The following is a 9761-nucleotide window of genomic DNA, read 5'->3' as shown; positions in this document are numbered from 1 at the left end:
TGTGCCGGAATAGTTCTTAAGGACAGTAATCCTTCCGGGCACGACTCAAGCAACCAATCAAGTGTCGCTGTCCATGTTTGCCGCCTATGTAGCCAACAGACCAGGTGCTTGCTACATTGCTGAGCAGAGAAAACCAAACCCTCTTTAGCTTGGGGAGAGGGTAAGGTGTTCAAAATCGATCCAAAACCGAAAAGACGATCCAAACCGACAAAAACCGATCAAAACCGAAACAATAATTAGGTCTGCTTCGGTTTTTACAATATAAAACCGATTGATTCGGTTCAAGTTCGGTTTTAAAATACTAGAAAACCAAACCAAACCTGATTAAAAATTTTTATTTATTTATTTGTAAAATATATACCATTTATCTACAAGAAGCAGTTTTGTTTTGAATTTTTATAGTAATAAATAATATTTTTAAAATGCTTGAATGAAATGCAAATATTAAGTAATTATAATAATCATGCTATGATCATCATTTAATTATTTACAACCTAAAGCCTCAGCATTCAATTTATCTACAAGAAACATTTTGTTTTGAATTTTGTATAATAAGTTTTTTATTATTTATTAAATATAGATACATAGATAAACATTTTCAAAGGATTTTAATGAAAATACATAATATTAAATAATTTTAATCTTAAAAACTTATATCAATTTTTATGATTAATTATTGTTATCACATTGAAATTTTATTATATTTTTATACCTCTATTTATGAAAAAAAGGAGTCAAAAAGAATTAAATTTAATTTTAGTACATAGCACCATTATGAAAATGGAGAAAAGGAAAAAAATTAAACAAGTGCATTAAAACTTGATCAAGACCTTAACCAAACCGAACCAAAAAAATAAAACCGAACCAAACCGAACTGCATAAAAACCGATCAGGTCTCAATTATCAATAAATCGAATGGTTCGGTTCGGTTTAGTTTTTTTGCCCAAAACCAAACTGAACCGAACCTATGAACACCCCTAGGAGAGGGTGTCTCCACTTATTTTTCCTCAATTTCCCTCTCATTACTTTTGGATCAAAACTTTTCAACAGTTTGCATTTAATTTTTGATAAAATTATTATTTTAAAATTATATAGATAAATAATAAAATATTATAATTTATAATTATTTATATATCTTTGTAAAAAGTTAAAATAGTAATTTCATCAAAAATTAAATATGACTGTTGAAATTTTAATCTGACAATAATAAGAGGGAAATGGAGGGAAGGGAAGTGGAGACACTCTCTTCCCCTTTTGCTTGTGGTGCTGTCTAGCACTAGTCATATTTAAAAAATTGCCTTTCAAAAAAAAAAAAAAAGGAAATAGCTTAGGTATAATATTTGTGATCAAGTTGTTTTAATAATGATAAATGAATCTCTTTTTTTTTTTCAGATTTTCTTTAAAATGGTTTCTAACTGTGATAACAGACAGTCTATTAGTTGTCCTTTCTTCTGGTTACATTTGACAACATCGTGGAAAGCAGGCTAGGCAAACAAACTTCAACAAGTTGGTTAAAAAAAAACAAACCCTTCAATAATCAATAGCACCTTGCAGTAGCAAATCCTTCAAAAATTCACGAGGACAAGGGTATAGACTAAGAGAGAGAACGCCTCCCGACGCATTTTCTAACAACCAAATATTCTGATTAAAACGCAATGTCTGAGCCAGCCTGCCTGCAGCTACTGAATACTTTGGCAAGCATCTGAATCTTTTAGATGGTCACTCATATTTCACCCATTCCTATCATCAAAATTAACCTCAGATGGCTTTCTTTAAGGTTTTTGAAAGGTTGAACACGATGCAGTTGGCAATGAGTGAGCCAAATGATAGGCAACTTACATGCTCCAGAATACCTGTTCTTCGATATTTTTCGATGTAGTTATTTGGCCTTTTCAACCGTAAAATTCGAGGTTGATTGGAAACATGATGTGGTTTCAACTTGTGTATATATATATATATATATATATTATTTTTCCTTCCATTATTATATAACTCTTATTTTACAAAGGGAAAATTAAAAAATTAGGGGCCAAGGCTCCCCTAGTCCTCCTCTGTCACTGATGGTGATACCAGTAGTCCATGTATTTAGACATACTGGCATGTTTACTCAAAATTCATGGCAGTTTTACTATTGGCTATCCTTAATATTATTCCTTTTTACCCTTGACCCGCTTAGTAGTTGGCCTCATAAATTAGACGGCCAAACGCTATAATTACATGAGAACGGACTCAGTCAACCCTGCGCCACACTGTAGGTATACTTTGTCTTCTAAACATTGCAAATTTTAACCATCGATTTCATTTGTAAATGAATTAGAATCATTATCTTGAATCATTTATTGGTGGCCCTTCAATTTATTTACAAATCAAGCGTACTATTGTTTTTTGATTATTCGCAAATCATTCTAACTCTTAAAATTTTGGCATAAAGCGTAGAAAATTACTAGGCGTCATTTCCCCAGAATCAAATGTGACTTGTTCATGCATCGTCAAACGTCCAGCGACTTGCAGAGAGTCAGCTCCTGAACTGTTTGTGTGTGCTTACAATATACCACTGATGGCAAGAAATGGGGAGACTTCAACGTTATACCACACAGCATGCAAAATAAGACTTAGGCAGTAATGGTTTGCCAATACATAGTGCTCACACAATCTGCCCTTATTCAGGAACTTTGGTCTGCTTGGTTAGGGCTTAAGAGCTCAAAAGAAGATAATCAAATCACGATCATATGCGGGAATGATTAAATTACATGGAACGATTCCAACATATACTTAGGATCCAAGACAACCCTGAGCCTCAGACTCTAACTTCTGTAGGAGAAGAATCTGGCTGGCCCACAGATGAGGACTTGGAAGCCTCCATTACCCCTGGTGCCTGTTCCAAACAGCTGTGAGTATCATCAGTAATCATCCCAATTGTCATCTTCTCGACTTCTACTTGGGTATATATATGGATCTTAGACACTACACTGCAGAACTCACTGCACAAAAAAGGAATCAAGCTTTTTCTCAGTTTTGTCAGGGTAAATATAGTGGAAGTATGTGGTGGCTATTAATAAATGACGGAAAGGTGGCAAAGCAATTTAACAATGTTGTGTCCAGGATGATGAATACTTACTGCCACGGGTCATCCCCTACAACCATAATGTCATCTTCACTATCGGTGTACAGACCCTCCATCCTTTATCAGGATCCTTTATAAGGCCTTCCATGCCAAACAGTCGCTCTAGTTCACTCAACAGGTCACTGTAGCTGCTCAGTCTTGAGAGGTCAATGGCTCTTCCAACTAAGCTACCTTGCTTGTGAACCTTCATTCAGTGGATGTTATATAGGTGGACAAACATCAAAGGAAGAAGAAAAGGCATATCACAATATAACGCTGTTGCTATCATCGCTCACCTTTGTGCAACTCCTTTTAGCAGAGCCCTGCAAGTTCAGAGAGTTGCCTTCCCTAAAAGGGAAACCCAAATAGTTTACAGGCAGTTACCTTCCCCTCATAATTATCGTCATTTGAAATCCTTAGACTTGCTTCTAAAGAAGCAGCAGCAGAAAAACTGCCCTGCAGTTTGTCCTTGTTTGAGAGTTCTGACCGTCCAACTTCCTTTAATGTGAGCTCTGCCTGAGTGGAAGGAGCGTGGACATCCTCTCTCAGGAAATTTGCAGATTTAGAGCAAAACAGGCTGCTTTGACCAGCTCTGTGAATGTCACCGAAAGGAAAATAAGCAGTTTGAAGGTCTTCTGATCCTAAAGTGTCAAAGTTGGTTTTGGATGCCTGTCGTTGGTTCAAAGTTGTGCAACTGGCATTGGGTTTACTCCAAACCCCAAGGTTAAAATCAGCCTTTCCTTTCAGAGATTGCAGTGGACATATTTCTTGACCTTGCAAGACCCTTAGAAACTTGTTAGTCTCAGCGAAGCCTGCATAACTAGAAGGGTGAACCCTCATAAGCTCAGCAGCAGCAGCCTTTCTTAATCCAGTGGATGCAAGATTTGGATGACTGGGAGGACTCATCTCAAAATCTGGCTGGTTCTTCAATGCATCACGCCCAAAATAGTATGATGCAAAACCTGTATTTTCTTGACCTTGCAAGACCTTGGGTGATATTACGGACTCCTCAAAGTCCATAAATGCACTGCCACCTCCTGCCCCAACCAGAAGCCAAAAATGAACAGGATTAGAATGCACAAAAATGAGCTGCAAGGATTTATGCTATTTACACGCACTCAACATTAGGGCTCATACCGGTCATGAGGTGACTTGAAGTGGCAGTTTGCAGACCTGTCCGCAATTTCTTTAGTCTTGGGGATGACTGGATGCTAAAGGGCGGGAGAGAAACAGAAGGTTCAATCTCCCATGGAGAAATTCGATCTTGATGATTAGTAGCAATTTCGTCATCCCATCTTACCTGTGGATGTAATAGTAAGCTTTCATTATAAAGCTGCCATCAACACATGCTCATTACCCAGTTTAAATACATTGGGCATTGTATGGAACTACTGCGGCTTAACTGCAAGATATTTGAGTCAAGTCCAGCTAGAGAGGCGACTAAATCAAGCATGAAAAAAAATAATAGACTGCAAGAAGATATACGTAGAAAAGAAAGTCCAGTGAGATCAAATTTCCAGGTGACTTCCTCAAAGTGGCTTTAAAAAAATTCAGCTTGATGCTACTTGTTTGTAAATCCGACTTCAATGTCTTTCTCCCCTTACGCAATTTTTTTTTTTTGGGGTGTGCTGACTTTAATGTCTCTGACAGCTCCCAGTCATATGGGATTGAATGGCTACTGGATTTGCGTAGAAAATGATTTGATGGGAGCGAAGCATAAAATTGTTCAATTTCTGTCAAAATGTATTGCGCATGAATAACAAAAAATTGCAAATATACCATCAAGCACCTCCATTTTGATTTAGGCCATCTGTAGGGATCCAAATCACGCATTCCAGTCACTATACCACCATTGCACCTGCAAGATAGGAATATACTGTTATATTCATCACAAGGAATTGTTTGTAAAGTAAGACATTTGTAAAATATTTACAAGCATAAAGTTGTTTACCTTCTTTCAGAAGATTCATCCATTTCAAATTTCATCTTGAATGTTGTCCCAATGGTCATTGGATTCTTGATGCTTTTGACATATTTCTGGTAAGGGACAACAAAATCTGCATGACTTGCCCTGCATGATAAAGAAATCCAAACATAATGAGCCAGAAAGTATGGTCCAGTCACGAAAGGTTCAAGTAGCATGCAAGAAGTCTTTGGTTCAAACTTTTGTGACACTATGCACAAAAAAGAAAACGGAATATTTTGCTTGAATCATATGCTAATCATATTAAATATTTCTATCGATGGAAAGTAAAAGAGTTTCCATTTATTAATGAAAAGTTATTGGCAAAAGAAGAATCAATTAAGATAGGAGAGAAGAAAGCAGCAGGCATCATCCTCCTAAAGATCTTATCATCTGAATTTGCAGAAAAGCTGTAAGCCTGTTCTGTTCAAAATTCAAATCAAAGTCCTTGGTTTTTTAAAAAAATATTTGAAGAAATACAAACATGACTGTTTTAATGAAATTAGGGTTTGAATATTCCGCTTCATTTTCATTTATCTCGTACTTCCTTATGTTTCCAGGAATCCTTTTAGCCTCCATATTTATATGCTGTTTTCCAATAATCTGTTGAGCTTCCAATCTGGTGTAGCAGCCATGACTGATAAGTTACCTTTTAAGCTTTGTTTTCTCAAGTGAGAGGCTAATGGCCAGATGTAAAGTGGCCCGGTTTTATCCAATGCTATTGAGCCACCCCATGTAGCGTGATGGCAATATTTTCTATTTTGGACATTCTATTCAGCTGAATTATATGGGTAGAACCAGGCCACTTTACATCTGGTCATTAGCCTCTCGCTTGAGAAAACAAAGCTTTAATCGAGAAAACAAAGCTTAAAAGGTAACTTATCAGTCATGACTGCTGCACCAGATTGGAAGCTCAATAGATTACTGGAAAACACTATATAAATATGAAGGCTAAAAAGATTCCTTTTTCACATCTATGATTTCTTAATGACAACAAAATTTCCTTGGTAAACTTAAATTATATAATAACAATAAATACTTCTCTCAGTTCTACATCGCTTATCATGTCAGCTTAGATATTATGTCAAGAACCTGACAATCTCATAAGCTTAAATTATCAGCAGAAAGCCAAAGAAGGAATTCCATTACAATCTTAAACAAATTGTTATAGATAAGCATAATGGCCAAGCAGTTTTCATCTCATTTGCATTTAAAATATTAGTTGGCTAAACGTGTACCTTGGGCTGTAGAAAACATGAAACACGCTTTTGGTGGATACGGCATTAGCCACTGCAGACAGGAAATTAGGATAGCAATTCTGATCACCAATAATTGACTCTGGAAGACCATTTCTAGGTCGAACAGATCTCCTGATTCCCAATCTCAGTTCTCCACTTTCACCTCTACAATGCATTTTTAAGCAGTAAGGGATCTGTAGCTGCTAGAATGATAAACTCGTCCTCTATAGAGACTGGATAATATGAGTAGTAAATTTCATTTTTAAGTTCAGATATTATTAGAACATTTTTTCATGCTTTAGCGGCACGAAAATTCTAGATTCTCATATAAAAGAAAACACAGCATTTTAGATATATGCCCATATTAAATTAGACTTTATCTTTTGAACCCTTTCGCTAGATTGGTACTTGAGCACTACTATGACAAGAAAAAAACTAGCTATATTTAAAGATAAATGCATGCCAGCTGACTGATTGATAGGAATAGGAATAGGAACATGAAAGTTATCAGTTTGTGATTTAATATTTTGGGTTATACAAGGGGAATGCCCCTTAATTGATGGAAGATGATTTAATATATCAAGTCATACAAGCTTCACTTTCTTTCAAATTATGCATCTGCTAAATTATGTCCATGCGACACATGATGAAAAATCTTCCGTCTAGGAATTAATGCCACTAAAACATCTCAACTCAACATATATGTACCTCAGAAAAAGTACTGCATCGCCAGATACAAGATTCTTTTGGCTGACAAAAATACTCCAGCCAGTTGTGAGCAAGTGCCGCCTTGGCTGACCTGAAAAATTGCAGCTTCAATTTTTAACCCAACAATACATTGTTGAAGTCATGCTACGTTATTCTTTGCAATCTACCTCTGTAAATATGGCGAAATTTCCACTCTACTCCGTGAAGGTCTTTTGCAACAAGCTCTTGGGAGGGTCTTTGCTGCTTATAATCCTGCATAAAAAGAATTATCACCTCAAAGGAGACTATACAATAAATAATTTTTAAGTTCATCAAGCATCAGTGAAAAAGAGAACTAGAAATTGAACCAAAGGAGGAAAACAGTCTTCAGCAGCCCTGCGAGGAACGGAGAACCCCCCGTGAGTGCTAGTATCAGAAGCAGTAAGCGTTTTGCAGAACATGTGAGGGGTTGATTTTGCGGGTAATCCTCCATTTCCCTCCTCATATGCTCCCAATTTCTCAAGTTCTTGGCCCTCCAAGTGCATTCCTGCTAACTGAAGGCAGCTCAAGACTTTAGTGTTTAGTCTCTGTGTGTAATCGAAGTCATTAATTCAAGCAAATTCCTATGTATAAACGAATATTCCAACAGAGAATGAAGTCCGCAGCAATCAGAATTTAATGATTTACGTAGAATATGGCAGCTTCCTATACCCACAAAGAAGACACGATTTTCCTCAAACATACTTGAGATGCATCAGAGCAGAAATAAGTTGAGTTAAAGGCCAACCTCAGCCTTGTGCCAAAAATATATATATATATATATATATATCTGACACACACACAGAGAGAAGAGAAGGGAAAAGAAGGACCAACCTCTGTCTGGGGAAGCAAAGTAACCTGTGTATAAACCTCATCATTCTCCTTGTTGGCCTGTTCAGGGAAATAACAAATATGCTAACGATTACAAAAATTGAAAACCAACTAGAAATAATCGAATTAAATGAGGGAAGCAGGTACAATTCAGTGTGTGAAGATAATTTGGCACTCACAAGAAGCTGGACGTTGACGACGCTGCAGAAGATTTGCGGTTGAAGGTCACAGGTGGGCATGTCACCGGGCGAGAAAGGAGAGAAAGAGGCAAGCTGTTCAAGATGACCCTGGGGAAAGTAGACCACTACATTTCCTTTCTTTAGGAGGGAGGTGAGGGGGCCGGCACAAGCATGCCAGAGTTCGAGATAAGAAGAAGAGACGCGAGGTGAAGGCGAGTTGGGAGAGGAAGAAGTGGAAGAAGAGAAACACGAAGCACAAGTGCCTTGCTCACAGCGCCCATCGCAGAAGGCATTCTTCTCGACCTCAGTCACTGCATGGTTCAGATCAATTTCCATGAACACCCAGCGCAGCTCTGGCGAGACACAACGGAAGCAGAACAAGTAACAGAATATTAAAAGTTGCAAGGAGGGAAGGAAGGAAAGCGAGCGAGGGTGATTAAAAAGAACATCCGGAAAGTGAAAACTATATAAAATGGAAAGGAGGGTCAAATCACATAAAGGAATTCATATATGGAGGGCACCACAAAGTTATAAAACCCCCCCTCCGGGGGGGGGGTGGAAAACAGCGTCAAATAAGAACAAGAAATTCAAAGTATGATTCCTCGCCCATTTGCAGGTACTGAGTAGAGGGAGCAGGAGCAACAGACATGGACAAATGCACAGGAAGCACAGAAACAAAAGGCGAGAAAAGCCAATGCGGTAGTGGCTTTTGGACTTACCGACTTCGACTGTTCGAGAGGAAGGGGGGGTGACTGTGTAGGGTGGGGGGGACAGGCTTTGACAGTACAGAACCCACACACACCCCACCCCCGTCTCCTTTGCTATGCCTCGCCTTTATCTTTTCTCTGCTAATAATTCCCTTCACTGCGGGGGGGAGGCCCTCCACCAAGACAAAAGGGGGTTTTCATTCAGCTCAGAAACACCGAATACCATTTTTCCCCGTTCAGAAACGAATAGTAAAGATTGAAGAAGGGGCCCTTTTTTATGGTGAATCCGCATTTCATACCATGCATGGACAATCAAACACGGGGGGTTTGTAAACAAAAATCTGACAACTCAGTGAAGCCGATGAGGTTGGTAATTGTGGTAGCAGGGAGATTAACAGAGGTCGGGGAGGGAGGTGATAAATTGAAAGGGGGTCTAGAATCTAGATACGTGGGAGCGGGATTGAAATCGGATGAAAAGGATGGAGCAACAATGGTAGGCGCGTTGTTAGTTGTTAGGACTCAGTGAGTCAGGAAGCTTTCAGGAGTCCACGCACCGTCTTCTTTTTACATATCTCACGTCCCGTTACCTTGTCCTCTTTAATTTTTTCTGCCCATCATGTTTCGACCATACTACATCATAGCCTACGCGCCCGCATCCACCCTGCTTTCCTCTCCTGGAGAAGGAAACACCATTCAAAGATTATTGAAACGGGGGGTTTTTTGGAGTGGAGGTTTTATTTGATTAAAAAAATTTTAAAAGAAAGAAAGGCAAAATCTCCAATCCCCTCCTTTCAGCCCATCTAAATTGAAATTTTTAAAGGAGAGCCAAATATCTGGATTAATTTGCTTTTCATTTATTTGCTCATATTTCATGAATGCCATCTGTAAAATAAACTCCTTTTCTTGCTCGCTATCATGGTTTGCTACTTCTGACAGTGTTGCTACGTTCTCCAAGCGTTGGTTATCTTTAGGAACCCAAGGAGCAACCGAAACAATGTCCACCATGAGTTTTAT

At 38.3% G+C, this 9761-nt stretch overlaps 1 protein-coding gene across 1 annotated transcript; it reads right to left on the bottom strand.

The window, feature by feature from the left end:
* Positions 1 to 2596: 2596 nt before the first annotated feature.
* Positions 2597 to 9342, bottom strand: LOC129300587 (auxin response factor 4-like). The gene is given in 14 exon segments (XM_054939157.1): positions 2597 to 2981; positions 3119 to 3173; positions 3176 to 3308; positions 3400 to 3454; positions 3456 to 4140; positions 4241 to 4403; positions 4883 to 4961; positions 5055 to 5174; positions 6305 to 6469; positions 7013 to 7103; positions 7180 to 7264; positions 7360 to 7545; positions 7865 to 7921; positions 8041 to 9342. Coding segments are annotated over 14 exon segments (2394 nt in total). The 5' UTR covers positions 8377 to 9342; the 3' UTR covers positions 2597 to 2797.
* Between the last annotated feature and the right edge of the window lie 419 nt (positions 9343 to 9761).

Source organism: Prosopis cineraria, unplaced genomic scaffold, assembly GCF_029017545.1.
Source record: "Prosopis cineraria cultivar Desert tree isolate PC_DT_omini unplaced genomic scaffold, ASM2901754v1 PC1664, whole genome shotgun sequence".
Classification (NCBI taxonomy): domain Eukaryota; kingdom Viridiplantae; phylum Streptophyta; class Magnoliopsida; order Fabales; family Fabaceae; genus Prosopis; species Prosopis cineraria.
The sequence above is the reverse complement of the archived record's forward strand: the minus strand, read 5'-3'. Positions and strand labels throughout refer to the sequence as shown.